At 38.7% G+C, this 21,610-nt stretch overlaps 1 protein-coding gene across 3 annotated transcripts in view; it reads left to right on the plus strand.

Moving 5' to 3' along the window:
- Window positions 1-1,323: 1,323 nt before the first annotated feature.
- The window catches only part of DLL4 (delta like canonical Notch ligand 4), a 169,629-nt gene continuing 149,342 nt past the window's right edge, over window positions 1,324-21,610 (plus strand). For all 3 annotated transcript variants that reach the window (XM_044074199.1, XM_044074201.1, XM_044074202.1), the window contains exons 1-4: window positions 1,324-2,024; window positions 2,200-2,457; window positions 3,359-3,422; window positions 16,086-16,343. In XM_044074199.1, coding sequence (XP_043930134.1) covers window positions 1,974-2,024; window positions 2,200-2,457; window positions 3,359-3,422; window positions 16,086-16,343 — 631 coding nt within the window. In that variant the 5' untranslated portion in view covers window positions 1,324-1,973. The remainder of the gene's footprint in view (window positions 2,025-2,199; window positions 2,458-3,358; window positions 3,423-16,085; window positions 16,344-21,610) is intronic.

Raw genomic sequence — 21,610 nt, forward strand, 5'->3', positions numbered from 1 at the left:
AGCAAACAGGCGCACGCACCTTTTCCTTATAATTTGTATAGTAATTAATACTAAATCAGAACTCGTCTCCTGGGCAGACAGCTTCGAGCATTTGTTGTGTGTGGATGGGTGGGTGGCCCAATTCCTTCTCGGGTCACCAGAAGTCTCCCTCCTCTTCACGGAAGTGAAGGTATTTTATACCCTTTATTTGGGAATGATAATGCTTACACAGAGAGATGAATATATACAGGAGGTCTGGAATTATTTTAAGAAAAAAGCTGACACCTCATCAGTTTAAGCTGTGGAAAAATAAATAAAAACACAAAAATTGTCTATCAAGAAACCTGATGTAGTATGTAATTCAGTTGTCAGGTTGTGTGAAACCTGAACAAACCGAATCCAAATCTGCCTTCAAACTCCGAAAAACAAAAACTTTGTTTTAAAATTGAGATAAAAGCACACGTCCCCTACAGTTTAAAATATCTGCAAAAAAAAAAGTCTCAGCTCTTGTTTTCGTAATAACGGGATGTATAAAACTATTATTTGGACTGTATTCATAATTGAACTTTAGGTGCTTATGTAAAAAAACACACCATTTTCTTGAGTTAAATGCAAGCTTCTGAATGGCAGATGTATGAGGAGAAAAATGCAGTTGATACCAAATGTGTGTGTGTGAAAGACAGACAGAAAGACACTTACATATATGGATGTCGCGCACAGATGCACGAAGTAAAGACATTCTCCAATGATTTAAAGTTACAAACATGCATCCAGTGCACAGTTACAGTTAACCGTACATTATGTGAGTGGGTGAGTATGTGTGTCTGTGAGAGAGACAGACAGAAAAAAACTAGCTGTGTGAACTTTGCGTACTTTTTAACCCCCCCCCCCCCCCCCCCACCACCACCGCCACACCACCACCATGCTTCATTGGCCCCTAGCATCAAAAACTCCAGGACAGACTAGAAGCAGGGGACAAAAAAATACTGCTCTGCCGAGTCTCCGACTTACAAAAATAATAACACAATTACAGACTCAAAAGCAGCGCTTAAACACTATGTACCATTATGAATTTAGATACTGCTCGCCTCCTTTCTTGTCCTCTCTTAAAAAGAGCTTGGGTATCCTATAATCCCCCTGTGCCCACCCCATTGCATCCTCTCGGATTTAGATCTACATTCTGAAACGTTGCCCCCGGTATGCCAGCTTTACGTCTATCAACAGATGCTCGCTGTGATAATGATCAGAGCGGCACCAACAGGGTCCCTGTGGTTAGAGGGTCTCTGTTAGTGGAAGTCGCTTAATTTTGGTCCTGGGAGAAAAACGAAAAGCAATTGGCATCATATGTGTGTGTGTGTGTGTGTGTGTGTGTGTGTGTGTGTGTGTGTGTGTGTGTGTGTGTGTGTTGGGGCATACAAAACGAAATCTGGTGACACAGGGAGGAGGCGGTGCTTTTAGCATCTGATTGCCAGTTAATGCCTGGAGTATGAGCCTAGTTTATAAACAGGCAAAAGGAAACTAGCGGCGTATTTGGCTGTTAGCGAGAGCGCAGTGTACAGTACAGGGATACAGCAGTAGCTACCCGTGGCGAAATAAGAAGACCAACTAAATCCCTAGGGTGGGAGTGGTACTGGTCATCGACACACTTCCAAGCTTTTCACCTGTGTATGGATTTATCCCTACTTTCTCAAGACTCGTCCGTGATATTGGATTATAAAGAGAAAAACAACATTTGGGCAGTTTGGGTGCGCTGTGGTTAATCGATTTGGATCTACTTGGAGAGGAGACCCTCAGTGTGCCATTGGCAAAGGCTACTTATGCCAGAAGGAAGGTTTTCCGTCTTACTTACAATCTGCATCTCTTTTTTTCTTGGTATTGACTGCGTTGTTTGAGGAAATTTAACATTAGTTGTAAGACGATCCGAGAAGAAATTCACGGGCTGTTTTTGGAAACGCAACTTACCCAGAAAAGGGTAGCAACACAGAAGGGCAAGGATGGCATCGTTGCAGGCTGTGGGCATAGTTTTCATACTGGTTTTGCACCAGGTAATTGCACAAATCCTTGAAATTAAAGTTCCCAGTGATAATCAGAGACTAAGTAGTCAGTGGGACACCCCACCCAGTCTCTGCTTGTTTGGCTACATCAGCTGTATGTGTTTATGTTTATGTACATGTCGTGCCCCATTTTATTATTTTTTTCACTCTCTTCTTTCTCATCAAGGTATCCGGATCTGGGGTTTTCGAGCTGAAACTGCAGGAGTTTTTCAATGAGCAGGGTTTGCTAGCAGACGGTGGTTCCTGCTTACCGGATTGCAATACTTTCTTCCGCATCTGTCTCAAACATTACCAGGCAGTGGTATCTCCAGGCCCTTGCACCTTTGGCAGTGTCACCACGAAGGTCTTGGGGGAGCGCAGCTTTATGGTGTCTGAAGAAGGAGACAGCGGGTTAATTCGCCTTCCGTTCAACTTCACCTGGCCGGTAAGGGACAAGGGGAAGAGGGGGGGGGGGGGGGGGGGCTACCTGCTGTGTCACATTCAGACACGCACACACGTGTATGTATACGTATGTGTGTATGTATGTACGTATATATATATATATATATATATATATATATATATATATATATATATATACGTGCATGTGTGTAATATATATTATATATATATATATATATATATATACATATGTGTGTGTGTGTTTGTGTATACATACATACATATAAATAGAAACACACAAACACGCATTCGAACACACAAGTGTGTACACTGTGTGCGTATCTAAACACACATCTCTGCAGAATATGATGAATGATGATGAAACAGGTCATTGAGACTGCTTTGCAGATAGTGCTATGTTCTAGTAATGCGTGTTATATTACACATGTCAATGATAGTCATTTAAGACACATTTCCAAGGTGGGAGCATTTGTGCGTTTTGCATCACTAATAGTACTGGAATGGTGCTGGGAAAATAACAGAAAATAAGCATATGGTAGATGAGCGGGAAGTTGTTTGCTTAGCATACAATTCAAAGTTATCTTGCAGTCTGGAAGCTACATTGAGGATACAAGCTGTGAAAATTAAGCAGTTACCTGTAAGTCAGAAAATGCGAGGAACTGCTATTAGTTTAAAGAAGGAAGGTGTATGTTTAATGATAACTGCTTGGCAGCCGCAGTCAGTGGGTTTATATTATCTGCAAACTGGTGGAGGTTAAACTTTTGGATTTATTGCTGGATTTGTCTTGGACTCGTTAAGAGGCTGCCACAGACAGCCTGAGTAGGGACAAGGGCGAGTAGGGACAAGGGGTTTTAAACTGCTGTATTTTTTGTTTTGCATTTTTACGACTGGTTTTGCTAAGAATGTGCTTATTGTCGTTGCAGGGAACTTTTTCGCTGATCATTAACGCCTCATATTCTCCTGACAATGTAACTGTAAACCCATCAGGTGAGTGAACTTAATGCATTTGTGAAACCACAAGGGGGAGACAGGCGTTTACTTTCAGCTACGCTTTTTAGACCATTGCAAACAAATATCGATCTTTGCTGTTATTGCTTATTGACCTCTTTTTACTAATGAGGTTATGTATTTCTGATTAATTGGATTTCTTGGCACTGCATATGTCGCATCTTGTATTTATCGTTATTATTCATTGCTGTGGAGAACAGACTTGGCACTGCTGCAATGTCTGCGAAATTAAATAATGCATATGTGGATCAGTAAAGTATGACTAAGATAACATTATTACTAGGTGAAGCTAGTTTAGAAATAATAGAGTGCAGTGCAGTAGTAGCGTTCTGTAAACACAAACACACATTCTCCTTTCTGGGTCGCGAGATCATCTTCTGGCATTTGCAACAGTACAGAAGCAAATACTTGGTGAGGGGTGCCGGTCCTATGCTTGCACGCTGCAAACAGTCTCAATGTGCGTAGTTTGGAGATTTCATTCGCCTATTGTGCTATATTAAACCTTTGAGATGACACGGAACAATACCTATCAACTTATTAGGTTAAGAAATATGAACAAAGCCTAACAACAATGGGGGGGGGGGGGCAAAGGCCCAAAAAATACCGACAGATTTTAAATTTGCTCTTATAAACTTAGAAAGTGGTATTGAACAGAATTTGTATTAGCATAAATTTTCTGAATACGATGTCTAAAACTCAAATGTGTGTCATTATTTAATGACTTCAATGAGATTAAAAAAACATATTTTTGGAGGAACAGACCAAAAATATGAGGAAAAAATCGGGGCGTTCGGCGACAATCTGGAAAGTTGGGAGAAAGCACGAAGACAGGGGTGACACGTACACTCTGTACAAAAGACACCCCAGCCCACCATTTTTTTCAAGTTATAATCCGTAGGACAATTCCTGTTTTTGCTTCCCTGTTCTACATTGAAGGGGTCAGTCCGCACGTTTAATGTTAAGAATTCAAAGGTAAGATTAGCCTGGGTAAACAATACTGGGCCATTAACAAAGCACATTTTAAACACACACACAAGCAATATTTGTGAGCAGTGTAGGTAAAGTTCTTAGTAACTATTGTTATTTTCAGAACTTCCATTCCTGATTTCAGAAACTGAAAGTTGAGAGAACTATGCTCCAGTGAAAAACTTGTGTAAAAACCCTGTTAAGGGAAGGTGCTCTGCAACCACTGCACCCTCCCACTCTGTTCACAACTATTATGCACACTCAACTGTCCAGAATTTTGCAGAATGGCATGATTTTTGTCTCATGCGTTTTCTCTGTTCTTCATAAAAGTCTGTGATCTTTCTGGCAAACAGTTGAGGACTAAAGTCATTAAATAATGATACATATTTGCATTTTATAATTCATATCCATAAAAATGCAGTCACAAAACCTATTATTCTTGCAACCGTATACATTTATAAGAATAATATTAAAAATCTGTCCTTTATTTTGGGCCTTTGGCACTCACACCCACCGCATTATTCCCAGCTTTGTCCAGAATTTTTGTACTGTAAGATTGTGAGGTCCAAATGCAAAGAAATAATAGAGTAAAATGAGAAACATAGTTCAAAGTAAACTCCTAAAAGACTTCACTATGTAGTTTGTGCATATTCCTGAATGAATATAAAACGAAACAGGCATAAATGATAAAGAAAAGACAAATACGGATAGATTAATAGATGGATTATGGGTAAATGGAAGTATAGACAGAGAAGTACTGATATATGAGGTGATCAGCGTAGGATATTATGTTTACTCTCTGTATTATTTTTGTAAGGAACCTTTGTGGACATTCCATTTGCTGCATGTGTCTGGTCAGGTACATACCGAAGACAGTATTATACTCTCTAATGGAGCTGATGAGGACTGAGTACAATGGTGTGATGACTTCTGTGGACCTAGATGCCATGCATTTCCTTATAAGTTGAGCAACATTGATGGATTTTCTTTCTACCTCGGACACATGTTGGTCAAAGGCTAGGTTACTACATAGATGAGTTCCCATATCCCTGACTAGTGAATCAACTTTCAAGGGTGTTTTATTGATGACATAGTTACCCAAGGTGGCAGACTTCCCAAAACGTACTGTAATGCATTTTTTGTTATTGAGTTTTAAGCCATGGCTTTGGCACCAAGCGTTTTTCTGTATTAGACCTTTCTGATGGGTGTTCCTGACTGCTCTCAGTTTGCAATCATCTGCAAACATGTTTAGATAGGGACATTTGACATTGGCTTTGACATCTAAGAAGTAGTTGCCAAACAGAAGTGGGCCTAGCACAGAGCCTTGGGTGTCTCCATTGGTGAGCAGGCCTCTTTGTGGTGGTGGCCTCACCAAGTCTAACCTCCTGTGTCTTGTCAGTGAGCCAGCTAATTATCCAGTGTGTTATAAAGGGGTTTATACCTAGATCTGTAAGTTTGTATTGTATCAAATGTCTTAACCAGATGTAGGTAGGTAGTATGCAGTTTTCCCCCACATGCATTGCCTTAGTGACCTTTCCAAAGAAGCCCACCAGATTCAGTAAGTTTGACCTTCCTTTGACAAAGCCAAACTGAAATGGATCTAGTGTCTGGATGACTCCTTTGTCTTTGTTGGTACTTCCCATAGTAATTCTTTATGTGGCCTTCCAAGTAAAACTAGTCAGACTAATGGGTCTGTAGTTTCCAGAATCTCTTGAATGTCCTCCCTTATAAAGGGGGATGACTGTTGCAGTCCACCATTCATGCGGCATAAAGCCTGTTTTAGGACTACAGTTAAATAACGACTCCAGGGGTCTTGATAAGCTGCATTTTAGGCTATTCAGGAGGCATCCTTGGATGTTATCGGGGCCCATTGAGCCCGTGTTCCTGGCTTTAGACAGTGCAACCAGTACATGTTCCCTAGTTACAGTTGGAGGGGTGATGTTTGAGGGTATTACTGGGGGGGGGGGTTGGGATAAGAGGGGATGAAGTTGGAACTGAATTTGTCAGCTAACAGGTTCACTATATCACTAAGCATGGTGAAGGTGGCACCATTAATCTCCAGTTAAGCACTTTGCTACATGGTGCCATTGAGGTTTCTGACATAGCTGTAGAAGACCTTATAGTTATCTTTCACCTGGGAGGCTATCTTAACCTCTGGATATACAAAATGAGAACACAATTGCTGTGCGTTTGAAAAGTTTTTAATTCTGGTACCTCGGCCTTCGCCTTCTCCTGGAATACAGTTTTCCATGACAAACACCACCCATTTTTAAACAACATTTAATTGGATTATTGATGCACCATCCCTTAATTCCACAATTAAGTTTCCTTCATTAGTATGCACAATCAAATATCTAGCAGCAAAACCTCAAAGCTGGCTTTGTGTGACCTAATTAGCCCTCTTGGTTGCCTATTTACTTAAATGAGGATTTTTTTTATCGTTAGGGGAATTACCCTTCCTGATTTTTGTCATAACTTTCCCTTCTGTTGTATCTCCTGTTTAATCTGAGATGCTGCTAGGGCAATTTGTTTCTGGGGCAATTTCTGGGCTTACTTCTGGTCTTTATATATATATATATATATATATATATATATATATATATATTGCAATACACACATTTAAATTGTGGACTCAAACGTTTTCTGTCTGAAGTCATTAATATTCAGTCTAATAAACTGTAGTTAAAAATAACAAACTTTCATATGAAGCTCATATTTAGTGAAATAAGTAATCTGAAAAGCAATAAACAGTTCACAGTCTCTGATATCTGTATAAACAGGTAAAAGCCCGGTCTGTCTGTGTTGTACGGTTGCTTTGCTTTGCTGTTGTATGCTTTGGAATTGGAGGTAGAGGGGTTTACTTTCCTTTTGCTTGCTTGCGTTACCTCCCCTCCGCTGTAGTTACATTTCCTGTGATTTTATTTTTGGCGTGGGAAAGTGAGCAGTTCATTGGTGAGAAAATTCAAAGCCAGCCAAAATGTCCTGACTGCCTTTCCTGGATTTTACACCTTTTTTTCTTAATTCCGCCCTTTGGAGCAGAAATAATGGGTTCTGGATGTTGTGCTGACACAGGAAAAGGATATTTCAATAACATAGCTTGTACTTTGAAAACATTTTTCTATACAAGGTTCAAGAAAATTGTGCTTTGCAAAATACAAGTGCAATAGTATTCCCAGAAGCATGTTTCCTTGTCTTTCACTGTAACTGTCATGCTATGTTAAATTTAGCACCATCTTGCATTCCTTCACACCGCTTGTTTAAACACGTTTTACCTTAGTTTGTGTTTTTTTCCTGTAGCAACTAAAGAAAATTTTGCTAAGCATTTGTCTTCTACAGAAAGCATGAGTGGTCATAGTGCTTTTTTAAAATATTTTCTTTATTATTTTACAATTGTTGCCAAAAAAAGGTTTGCAAATCACTCTTCAGTGAAATCTTGTAGGCTTCTGATTTTCAAAAGTACAAAGGTAGAAAAACAGAAGGAACCCTAATTTAGGAACAGTAAAAAATGCAGTGAGATGCTGAGGAGTCACTTGATGTCTCCTCCAACATGGTTAAGTTGTCAAACTGTACCATAAGTTTTGAGGAAACTAAAAACAGATATGCAACAACTTAAAAATAATAATTGTCTCCCAACTGATAATGGACAGGTTAGGACCTCCTGTGCATGAGATCCATGGCAGAGTGCATGCCTACACCAAATTGACGACTACCCACTGTGTAACCACTGCCTTTCTGTTCTCTGTATACTGATGCTTGCAAAGCACTAACTACTTTTGCTGAGTAATGACGGCAGCAGGCTTTCTGACTGTTGATAATAATACAACATGTTACACATCTGCGCTTAACTGCCTGCTCTGCCCCGTGCACATTGTGTGAAGGTAGGACACAATCTAAAGAAAAGGATCAGGCCTTAGTGCTGTAGGCCTAATTCACTTAGCAATACATGTTCACTACAAATACACACAGACACACACACTCTCACACACACATAAACAAACACACACACACACACACACACACACACACACACACACACACACACACACACACACTCTCTCTCTCTCTCATGCACACAGTTTCCTGACAAATGAAATTCATAATACCGAATGTCAAAATGGAAAATGCTGAAATGTTGAAATCAAATTATTTGCTTCCTTATATGTGTCGACAGCAGGACTTGCCTCTTTTACAGAATCCACGTTAGTGTTCGTTTCTGATTTTCATTAATAGGAGAGTGTTACTGTTGATATTGTTTGTTGATGGGCTGCGTGCTGACAGAGTACATATGTAGTGCATGTAACAAGTTAGCAGATATGTTTTGTTCAATATCAAAAAGTTTCAACATTTCGACGTTTCATAAATGTGCATTTAGTATCACTGCTCATCTGGATAGGTCTTTCAGTTAAGTGGTGTCAGTGTAGTGGTAACTAATTCAGTCTTAGAGTCAACAGCAATATTCAGATTTAAGAATAAGTATGCTTTAAATTAATTAGAATTAACATATATTTGCTAAAAAACAGACTTGTAGCAAGACTTGTTTTTTATCATCTCTCTCTGTTAACTGAACCAAAAAAGATAGTATTATATGGTGCAGTAACCCTGCATGCAAAATATCTCTGTATGATAGTGACTTTCTGATAATATGCTTCTTGCCTGTCATAAGTGCTTCTTACCAGCTGCAGGCCTATTTAAATAATAACAACTTGCACCTCTTTGAAGATCTTTGTAAAATCTTTTTTGCTGTCCTGATGCCATCCTTCTGCTGTCTCATGAACCCATAGGGAATCCTCATATCCCTGCAGAGAGGAGATGGAAGTATGTCAATATACTACCATCCTGGCAGTAGGGGTGGATTTTTTTACCTGAACTATTTTCCTCATGCTGAGCAATAAAACTGACATGCAGGATATCAGTGCTGAATGAATTGTGCTTCTGCAAGTACACATGTGGAGATCCATTGGTAAAATTCTTCTGAACCCAGCACCACTTCTTAAACTAAGGTCTTTGCTGTCCACCAGCAGATCTGTTCCAGTAGAGGAAAAAAAAACTTGCATCTCCTCGGATGGAAGGAAAATTGGTAATGACATTCCATTATTGTCCCTGGCAGGCCTTCTAGAGCTAGGTGCGTTATCAATCATTTGTTAAATCGTGACACCAGCCTCTGCAGGGAGGCCCAGGCTTCTTTCAGTAGAGGCTTAAGTAAGTCTAAAAATGCTGTGTGCTTAAACAGTGACTATTCTGTATTGTTTTATGTGGGATCAGACTGAAAGTAGAAAAGTAGTCATTGTATGACTTCAAATCAAGAATGAAATCATTTTTATCCAGTTAAGTCTTAAGTATTTCAATTGAAAGTATGTGCAGCACAAAGTGAGGCTAAAAGTACTTTTTTGATGTTTAGGTGTTTTGTAGACTAGTTATTTGAAGTAAGTGCTTCATTTCAGTATGTCATACTGATAAAAAATGGCTTTGGTCAGGATAGTAACAAAGGGCCACATCTGGTACTACTATTCTGTCTTTGAATCACAGTGCTTTGTACTAAGTTGTGCATTGTAAATATCGTATACTAGCTCATAAACAATACATATCTACATTTGTTGTACAAATACTTTGAATGTATTATTAAATATTTGTATTTGCTTGGCTTTCTAGCCTGGTTTTTACTTGTAAAATGCCAGCTGTAGTCAGTTCAGCTAGATAGTTAACAAAGTATAAGTAAACTAGTAGGTTTACAAAGGAAAATTCATTAATATATTCCTTCAAGGTTATCCATTCATTCATCCACAATCCTTTTTTTCCCTTTTCCACATGAGATCGAGGTGTCTAGACTCAAGGTTCACACCAACGGGTGGCTAGCCATGCCACTGTTGTTCTTCCGTAACATTCACATGCACACATACTCATACCTGTGGCCAATTTAGATTGTTCAGTCCATGTACTGCATGTCTTTGGAGTGTGGGAGGAAGGCGGAGCACCTAGAAAAAAACAACAAGAACACAGGGAGGACATACAGACTCCTCATGGAAGGCACCTATGTGTGCAATGTTTTATTCTGTCTTTCTTTTGTTGCATCTATCTGCTTCACTACCTGTGTGATCCAGTGGGCTCTAAACTTACCATTGCCACCACCTTTTTTATTTGTCCCCACTCCTTAACCTGTACTCGTGGATTCTTTTGAACTAAAGAATGCTTGTTCATACCTCTGACCACATGAAAGGGGACCACATATGTCAGTCATAGAGAATTCATAAGCATTTAGGCATTAATGAATCCTGTAAAGCTTCTTTCCCTTTTGCTGATTTTACCTGACTGTCTCTCTCACTAGGTGTCTGGCATTAGGCTTCATTGAAGTACCACATCCCTTCTACTATAGGTGTCTCAGGAAAAATGACCCTCTCCACTGCCAAGAAAACCAGAACCTGTAACTCTTTTTCCTTCTGACACTTCAGCTCCTCACCAGTCCTCAGTGACTGACTCGTTGCCAGATCTGGCCTGAACATCAGGGTTGGTATTTGTAATGGTAGCAATGGCATAATATGGAATCTACTAGGAAGACATTTGTGTTAAATGTGTCATTAGATTGTCTGCACATGGCAACAGATCAGAGAGAGTCATATTATGCCCTACATTTTCCCTAGAAATGTGTATTGTCACTGAGGAAGAAGTTGTGCTCGAGTTCCCTCTAGGCCTCACAAAAAGGTCTGTCATTCATGTCTGATGCCACCTCACACCAGCACTTACGGCTAGGAGGTTCCAGTTGCAGAACACTGAAAAATGTCCATAAGCTTATTGTTAATGCTTGCTGTGGTTCCCAAACAGAAGACTAAGACATCTCACATTGTATTTGAGGCTTAGTCATCACATTTGTTTCACAGTCTAAAAATATGCAGACTGCTGGCAGAAAGTAAATCAAATAAACTACGCACATCGTAAGTGTGATGGAACATTTACATTTTATGCAATGTTTTAGTCTCCTCACTTGTTATTAAATAACACATTGCCCCAATTTCCCAGGCAATATGGCTCCCCTGTATAGCTTAATCTCACTCCTCCAAAGTATATAATCATGCATTTTCCTTTATTATTTCATCTTGCAGTTGAGTCACCTTTTCATCTGTTTCCATATGGAGAAGCTCCCAGTTATCTTTTCTGGAAGTTAGGCATATTTAAATATAATTTTACCTTTTAATACTGCTCTTGTCTTGTCACCCTGTTTTCCAAGACATTTAAAGTTCATCAGACTTCCCATAATTCTCTTTGTTCTTTAGTAAGCTAATATTCCACTTCAGTCACACCACTGTTTACATCATGTTTCCCAGTGTCGCATATTCATATGTCCCATATTCATATTATTTCTGTGTCCATGAAATTCACTGCCATTTTTCTGTAATGGGTTTATAAAATAATGTACAGCAAGCAGAGTGCACCCATCTCATAGTTCTGACCAGGCACAGTACGTTTTTCTGAATATTCTGACCTTTCTACTTACCAGACAAGAAAATATATGTTCTTGTGGTGCCTTTCAAGTAAGTTGCCTCCTTCTAAAGTATATTCTGTGTTTATCAGTTCAACCAAAACAATGTGGTAGGACTACTGGTAAGAGTGTCTGTTTGATAACATAAATCCAGAGATCTGCCTCAACAGAATTTATATGTTGTGTCTTATTAAGTTATATCTGCACTGCAATATTTAGACATTTTAATATTGTCATCAAAACATGTTTAGAGAAATTTAAATGTAAAAAAAAAGTGGAATGATTAAACAAGTCCCGCTTCCTTTTCCACACGGTAGTCTAAGCAGTGCAAGAGATGAGTAATCAGGCACAAGAACGTCTTATGTAAGAGGCTTTACACTCCAGTGGATGCATTCAACATTTAAATGTAGCATGGCAGGGATACTAAAAAGGAATTCTTTTTAATTAGCAGAGATACAGACATGTGTTAAAGGAATTAATGTCCAGCACAGCTAGCTGATACAAAGAAGTGGACAGAGTTCCCAAGGAACACATCTGGTTGCAAGCCCTCATGCCCTGTCTCAGGTGATTCTGGCTTTCCCCACAGACTGAGACCCTATGACATCCTTTCTAGTTTGCCTTTGTGCAAGAAACTACATTGTGCCTGTTTAATGGGATCTTCATTTCATCTAAGATGTAATTTAATGGGACATTTCTAATATAGCTCTAACCCTCCACCGGGGATGGATGTGGGCACCAGCATCACTGTAGTGACATACTATGCACGTCTTTTGATGTGCACAGGGTGCAAAATACATCCCCCATGACAGCTCCTAAATACAGTTTGGGATCATCAAGCCCCAGCACCCCCCAACTACAGCTAGTTCATGTATGCAAGTACTTGTTTACATGGAAGCAGTTGGCTGACTGAGACCACTATTCCCCTTCCTCCAGGATGGAGGAGGTGAATTGTTGCTCATTTCCCATCCTATTTCTTCACCTGAGCCACTGTTCGAACGTAGGTCACCTGTATTGTAGTTGGGTCTTTATCCCAATATGTCACAGAGCTGGAGGTTGTTTGAAATACTGGCCCATTTCAGGAGGCTGTCAGGTTTCCCTGCGAACCTATGACTATTTCTATGGCCATTAATAAATTGCATTTGCTATATAAACTTATTTATGTGGCAAATTTAAAAAAATATATGTCCCACGTAATGAAGAGTAAGGCTATTCTCCTACATAGTCTTTTACACTTACCAAACATCTCAATGTAACCTCACAGAGATTTTATATAAATTCTCAAAATTTCAATAATTTCTTTCATATGATATGACATGAGAGCAAGAGTTGCATAGGATAAAATAAGTTTACTGATGGAAAAAGGTACCAAGACTTAGCAAACACTGAATTATGTTAACTCACTGGTGCAGTTTAGGTTTACTTCTATTGCTCATTTAAGTTGCTGGTCCTTTAGATAGCAACAATTGATCCACTCATTTAATCCCCTTATCATCTAGTAAGGTTGGTCAGGCTGTGAGGCTTCCTTTTTTGGTTGGTTTGTTCATACAGATCATCTTTCGTCTTTATTGGCTACCTTCTGTGCAGACATTTTGTTGTTCAATGACCACACTTATAACATTAAGGATCAGGCAGATGCGTTTTTCCCTAGAGAATTTTTGAAGAATACATGGCTGGGGTGAGAAGATGTCAGAAGCTTGATACATGAGTTAACAGCTCTTAAGTAGCTTCTAGATGATGAAGAACAGTCCTTATGGCATATATTAAAGCAAACAGAGATATAGACCAAGGCAAGGGGATTTTCTAAGGGCTGGACAGTGGCAAAAAACAATAGTCTAGATGATGAAAATACTCTAAGGCTACATCTGGAAAAGTATCCAAAGATACTTGGTAAGTAAAATCTGCAGAAAAATGATACAGTTCAAACAGTACATTTGCAAGAATGTAAAAAGATACTAGGAAAGAATACTGTACTTTGTAATAGACCAAGCTATGCACAGACTGACATGCCTTACATCAACAATGCTAGAAAATTCAAAAAAAATTTAGAATGATTGACTAGCAGTGCCTCTAACAATAACTCTGTACACTAAGACGGGGGGTGGTATTTTTACTTTTTCTTGGTCTTTCTGAAGTCTGTTGGAGATGTGTCCTGAAGACATGGTTACATGTGCTCTGGGAGTATCAGACCCTTTGGGATTTTAAGGATGATTTCCAAGGTCTGCTGGCAATCTTTGGCCACAGACAGTTAAGTAAATCCCTGCATCATTATAAACACTGGAAGAAATAGACCACTCATGAAATTGCACTCATATCATTACTAACGTTAGTAGCCAAAAACTCCATAATGATAAAAATTGACATGTCATCATATTCCTGTTCTCCATGATGCTGTTGTCATATAATGGGAGGTCTGCATGCTGATATAAACTGTGGCTCCTAAGAAAAGTAGATGTAAATTTATAAGTAGTGGCTGACATACACAGATAGGTTTCAGCACTGACCGGTCTCATTGGTATCTTGTCTGGTTCCCTTCCCCCACACCAGTTGTACCTCCCTTTTTCTAAGTCAACGAAAACCATCTCCTGGTACACAGTGAGGATTTGGCTGGATTCGCATAGGACCCACTGTCCTATCCTTCGAATATTTAGATTATCACACTTTGTATGGACCCTATCTGAAGTTAAGCTGAGTGCAGCCAAAGCTTTTGAAGACCACTGAGATGTATTTGTGCCGTTGTACTCCACATTATGGCCAATAACATATTAAATATCAAGTATCATGTAATTTAATTTCCATTTGTTGTTTTTTTTTTCTCAGTGAGGAAAGCTGTTCAATAGAGTTGGTAATAATCATTTTTAATGCTGCAGTCGTATTACATGCATAGTGTTATGCATTTGCCAAAAAATTAAAGTTCATGTAGTCAAGTATAATTCATCTAATATAAATGAAGCTGGAGCTGGTAAAGTGGTTAAAAACTTTAAAATTAATATAAGAATGAATCATAAGCCTTCTGAAAGGAGAGCTTCAAAGCCATTTGAAGGCACCAGACCTTAGATATTCCCATAATGTGAGCAGATCATTCCACACGCTAGATCCAGTGCTGTACACAGTTCTATGCCATCACTACTATTTCCTTTAACTGAATATTCAACTACATCTTCAGAATGTTGCACTGGAGTGACTGATCAGCCTACACAACACATGCGCATACTTAATTTACAGCACAGAATACATGCTATCATTTTACACTTTAGACTGTAACGACCATCACAGATCACCAAAAAACATTAACGCCAATTAAATAAGTGAGTACATAGTAAAAATGTATACCATTAAATGACAGGACATTTAAACATTTACTGAAAAGTTAAAACAGAAAGCTTTTTCATAAAGTTTTCCTTTTGGTCAAAGTAAAACCTACATATAAATAAGAGTTTCGCACTGGTATAACATATAATACATGATCCAGTAAATATCAGCATATATTGTATTTATACACTGATCTTTTAACAAGAAAGGATCTTAAATACATTAAATTTGAGTACGCACACATGTCCAGTGCAAAACATTTGTTAATTTAGCCTTTAGCAGTCCAAGACAGAACCAAACACAGTTTGTTACTGAGATAATTGCATTGATAACATTTTTACTTTTTATTTATTTATTTATTTGCATGAAAGTGGTATGGGTATGCTTGCTAGGTTCTGATTTTAAATGACATTTAGAATTCCTGATCGCTTGTTTGTTTGTTTATGTTAGGCTGTTCCCATGTGTTATACATTGCCTAAGATGCTCCAGTGTGTGTGACTTAGACAGAAGCTGATTGGCTACTGGCTATGTCACAGCATCATTCTTTGTAATGCTAGTGCTTTAGCTGAGCAGATGTTGTCAAACACACTAATGAAGATATGGCTTCGGCATTTTGTTAAACTCAACAGTCTGACAATAATTAATTGCATGCACTGGCTACTTCACATTTTGCAACTGTTGCTAACAGAACAGATATTATTCCCTGGTACACATGTAAAAAGAATGCTAACAAGTAGTTATGTGTGAAGTGTCTGCCTTCTCACTTACTAAGAAAATAGGCAGCATCAAGCTGGTAGGGAGGTTGGTAAAAGATTGCAGTTTATAGATGGTGTTCTGTTGTAGTATCTTGTGTGCTTGTGTCAGGAATGCACTGACTCTCCATCCTCCAACAACAGACATGAATAACCACCTCATTAGCACGTTCACCATACAGAAGCAGTTGGGAATGGGGAAAGAGTGGACAGCGGACACACAGACCAGCAATGAGACCAGGCTCCGCTACAGTTACCGGGTCATCTGCAGTGACAACTACTACACCAGCAGCTGCTCCATGCTTTGCAAGCCCCGAGATGATCACTTTGGGCACTATACTTGTAGCTCAAATGGCTCTAGAGTATGTCTTCCTGGCTGGAAAGGGCCATACTGTACCCAAGGTAAGTGACAATCTAATGTTTCATTCTGGCCATGACTTGGTACGCTCTTGAATTGCTTAGTATGACTGTGCATTATTGATTTGTTTCAGTGGTAGTGGGGGGTGCTTAACATGTTTTTTTAGAAGTGACCCAAATGGTTTCTTTGCTGGTGTGGATGCCAGGGGGATGAATGTTGGGAAGGTATCACAAGTTCGCTTAGTTTTCATTGAGACTGCAATGGTTATTTTCTGCCCTCAAGAAATGATTAATACCCTTGCTCTGGATGTGGATAATGAGTCCTAAGAAGATATTGTATGAAAAGGCCCACAACCTTTCTAACCATTAAACATATATCTTGTCGTCAGTTTTATATGACCACACACATATGACATACTCCCACTTTTCTGCTTATTCATGTAGGACTGGCATGCTGAGTGACAAGATATTATCCTGAGTAATAGTCTATTTGTAATTCAACTTCTCTGGTTTAATAGATGGGAATAGCACAAGAAAGAGAAATGACTCTACCTCCTAAGAAATCAAGGAATAAACTATTCTGCAGTTAAGCAAGCCAGCATACTGTCTGAAAGCATGTACTTTAAGTGGCTTTACAGTGTGGATATTCCATAATGAATCCCAAAAGCTAGAATGCAAAAGTAAACAAAAGGGTAGCTGTAAGAAAAGCAAGTAGTACATACAGAGCTTGGGCACACTGCTCATATAAAGTGAATCTAGAATACTGGATGGTTCTAGAACAGAAGGTTTGGAGCCTGTAACTAAGAATCCATGGGACAGCTTCAATACTAGGATTGCACAGGAGCTATCAGGAAAAGTCTGACCCATAACTAAGGCTGGCAGCTAAGCATGGCTTTGTTATAGCCTCAAGGATGCAGAGGGTGTCTGTAGCACATTTGGAAGGAAGTGTGAAGGGGGCACTGCATGCCATTGCATCATGTATCTCATTGCCTAGTGTGCCTTGGCAGAGTCAAATGAAGCAAAGCAGACCCCACCAGTGTTGTTAAAATGATGGGTGACTCATTATTTATACACTCTCCTCACCTTCACAGACTAGCACCCCTTACAGTCAGCTTGAAGCACGTATGCCAATATACTAAACTAATCTGTAAACTGAAAAGAATGCAAAGGATCATGGGTCACATCAGTGATGGTGTTTACAAAAATAGGAGGCAAGGACAAAAGGACCAAAAAAAAAAGAAACACTGCAATGACTTTCAAATTTTGTCTGCCAAGGTGAAAAACAAGTGAGTCTTCAAGTACTTTATCAAAGGGATATAAAAATATCCCACAGATTGACAGCTGTAACATGCTTCCTAAAGGCACTTTACTGGAGAATTCTGTTAAGGACACACCTTTTATGTGAAAGTAGAAATGCATCTGGAGTCCTCAACCAGTGCCAAAAGCATCAAAAAATATAAGATGTTCACTAGTAAGTCAGGACCCCAGGAAAACGTTATTGAAACAAAACATTACTGAACATAAATGGTAGCAGTCTGATCCATACTATTCTCTACACAAAAAAAATGTTTCAGACAGTCTGGCAATCTATTTCTAGAAGCATCAGTGTCTGCACTCATTGAGAATCTTCTAATTCATTTTTTTTTCCAAATGTGAAGTCAGAAAGCAGAAGTAAATGTATGTGTGTGTGTGTGTATATACATATACATATATATATATATATATATATATATATATATATATATATATATATATATATATTCTGTATTATGACCTCAAAACCACAAAACACCGAACACCTATTCATCGACACATATATGTCGAATCCCAGTTAACCGAACAGCCAGATCACCAAGGATTTTTCCTAGGAAAAAATACGGTTGGCTGTCGCTGTGGATTTGCCCTTTTCCCAACTGTAGTGCGATCTTGGAATTAGTATATTTAGTTAGGGGGAGGCTGTGTGGGGTAATGTTTGTACTGGTGTGTTGTGTTCAGTTGGCCTACCAATTTCTTTCCCTGGGAAAGAAATTGGTGATCTGGCCGTTCGGTTATCTGGGAGTACGACATACATTTGTCAGTGAAAAGGTGTTCGGCATTATGCGGTTTCGAGGTCGTGATATAGACCCTAAAAGAGACAGACTTCAGTAGCTAGCACAAACAATACCTAAGGTTATATTTGGCACGAAAGTATTTCCTTTATTAACAGGTAAACATACATTTCCAGATTGCTGAATCCTTGTTAATACTGTATTATTACAATAGACCTAAGGTAAGCGGTTCAGTAACAGACATAAACATGTCATTGCTAGTATTGGCCATCTTATCCAGCTTGAAAGCACTGCACAATGAAGAGGGTGGGGTTGGGGAGGAAAACTGTATGTCGGTACATGTGTGTATACATGTCTGTACTCAACAATTTAGTTATATAATTAACCCGGAAAGTCTAGTTAGTTTCACGTGCAACCACGAGAAGGCCAAATATGGCAAAACAAACAATGGTGAAAAACATTGACTGAACTTCATAAAGTGAACTCTAATATCCTAATAAGTAGAATAGAGCAGAAAATAACAGAATTCTGCTGTTCTTTGGCTGAAAATCTGCAAACTGAAATAAATGCACCTTCACTGACTTATGTGTGTGTGTGTGTGTGTGTGTGTGTGTGTGTGTGTGTATATATATATATATATATATATATATATATATATATATATATATATATATATATATATGCATGTGTGGAGGCTTTGCTCCACCCTTAGTTTTACATAGCCATCTTTGAGGGTATAGCATTTTAGGTTAGGAGACAAACAACACTCTGTCATCTCTCCTTACCCTATGTTAAATAACCATGGCAAGGACTGCACATGGTATTCCATTATTTTAGTATGCTGAATTTGCCCAAATGTCATTTGATAAATTAGTCGATGACATACTGAATGGCTCTATTGCCAGAGACAACAGCAGCAGCAGGAAAAAATAGGCAATGTTTACTTTTAATCAGCAGAATAATGTTACAAACACATTTCAGTGGTAGAGAGTGACTAAGGGTCTGTAATGAAGGCAATTTATTTTATTCAGTGAAATGTCATAGCAAGCATAGACTGGGAGATTAGCATGCAAGCCTTAGAGTCAGTCACCTGTAGCAAGTTAACAGACAGTCACCAGCTTATAAGATAGAGGAAATGTGCTCTAAACAGACGCAGGAGATGCAGGCACTTCTACCAACAGCCTACTGTAATAATGTCATGTTACAAGAAAGGCAAGGAGTGTTTTCCTGCTATTTGGCCTTAAGATTCATTTACTGATTAACTCAGCAATATATACAGCGTGCAAAATGACTGGCTTATACCTTTTCTAGCCTTTTGTACAGCAGAAAGGTAGAAAATAAAAACTGACAATTGTCCTTTGTTGCAAAGTAAGGGATATTCATGTGGTTCTTTCAGGTGCAACAGAATGGATGATGGACATGCAAACTATCCATTTACAAGAAAGTGTAATGCCCTTGTTTGCACTAGCCTGCTGCTTTTACTAATACATAAGTTTGATTCATGCAGAAAGAGAGTACAGGTGTTTATTGCTTCACACTGAACAAAGAAGTCCAGTTGAGTGAAACGGAGCATTGGGTACACTGCTTTTCAGCAGAGGTTAGTTCTGCACTGTAAGCACATTTTCAGAATTCTATTTTGGAAAAAAAATAGATTAGAGTTGGAACACAATACAGCAAAACAGTTAGAACAGGAAATCCTCAGATAACATTAGCAATTAAATATTGGTAACTGCAAAGCTAATGTGAAGCAAAGTTCATTTTGAGGTTCCAATCAGAATAGAAGGTTTGGAAGAAAGCTGACTGCTGAGACTGCAAATAACACCACAGGATCTAAGACAACTTCATTGAAAGTTTGGTAGGTACTAAAGCATTACCAGCAAATGTAGAGAAAGGATGTAAAACTACAGCATTAAAAAGTAAGAAAGTCCAGGTAATGGGAAAACCTTCTTCTAAGGTTCACTGATCCCATAAATTGTGTGATGTAATTCAGGTTGGTTGCAGCTGAGCATATTCTAGGTACAAGGTTTCAAGGTCAATCCTAAGCAGAAGAACTCAGTTAAATGAAATATAAATATATTTTGAAATATACGGCAAAACTATATAGATCAGTGGAAAGTTACAAGAATGCAGAAAGAGTGATATGCATACTGTTAGATCTGTGGTGGGCTACAAAATATACTGCTTTCTACAGTGAATCTGATGCAAGAGCAATCAAATAGAGCAGTATCTATGAGAATGCTACCAAGGGACACCCTGCAACTACTTTAAAATGTGGCAGAAGATGCTGTTAAAAGACTGATTAATAATTCTTTAAAGGAACATTCATGTTTCAGGTGTGGCGAGCAGTCAAGCAATACTGAATGTGCTGCAGAAAATACCATGAAAGGCTATAATAAGTGAATATACACTTAGAAAAGTTAATGGGAACAAGGAGAATATTAAGTAAAGGATGCACAACAGAAAAATATGAAGCACAGCAGGTGCATATACTGTGGACATAGGAAGCACAGAAGGGTCAAGCAGAATGGAAGCAAACACAGACGTAATCAGGCTATATCTAGAGATCAGCGGTAAAAGTCAAACTAGAAAATGAATCATTCCCAAAGTAGCAACAGTGAATTTTAAGGTAAAGGTGGATGCCTTTGATTAGGGATGTTCATGAACAGATATGAAAAATTATTTTCACAAAGGTGCAAGATTACCAAACCTGTAATGTGACAATTTTACTATCAAGAAAATAGTGCTACAGGAGATTAAACATTTACACAAAGGAACGGTTTGAGCCCTTGCATAGACAGTAAATGTACATTTTTAAGGCTACCCTAGTTATCACTACTAGAAGAGATGGCAGAAGGAGTAAATTCCTTAGGTTAAGCTTGAATGTATATGCAGATTTCTAGATCAAAAACTTTGAAACTGGTGATTCAAAGTTATGATGCCTCGAAGTTAAGATGCAGCAGACTTTTGTTAGGTGGAATAGAAACCGCATAATGAAAAAAAGATGTAATCCAAGGTAACACATCTGCAGTCTGGTTGTCAGCAGTTGTGGTTCCTTCAACATGTACAGTTTAGTTTAGCCATAAGCTTGGTAAAACTCAGATTTTAATGCTAAGCAGTTCTATATGAATAGCTCTTGCAACATTGCATTAGACAATGGTTCATTAAACATATGTATCTATGGGTTCAAATCCAAACAACAGAAATTACTCTGTGTTACTTAATGGGGTTGGTGGTTGGCATCTTGGTTAAGATGTTTACCTCACA

This window comes from Protopterus annectens, chromosome 6.part0 (assembly GCF_019279795.1).
Source record: "Protopterus annectens isolate FY-2018-M chromosome 6.part0, PAN1.0, whole genome shotgun sequence".
Lineage (NCBI taxonomy): Eukaryota > Metazoa > Chordata > Ceratodontiformes > Protopteridae > Protopterus > Protopterus annectens.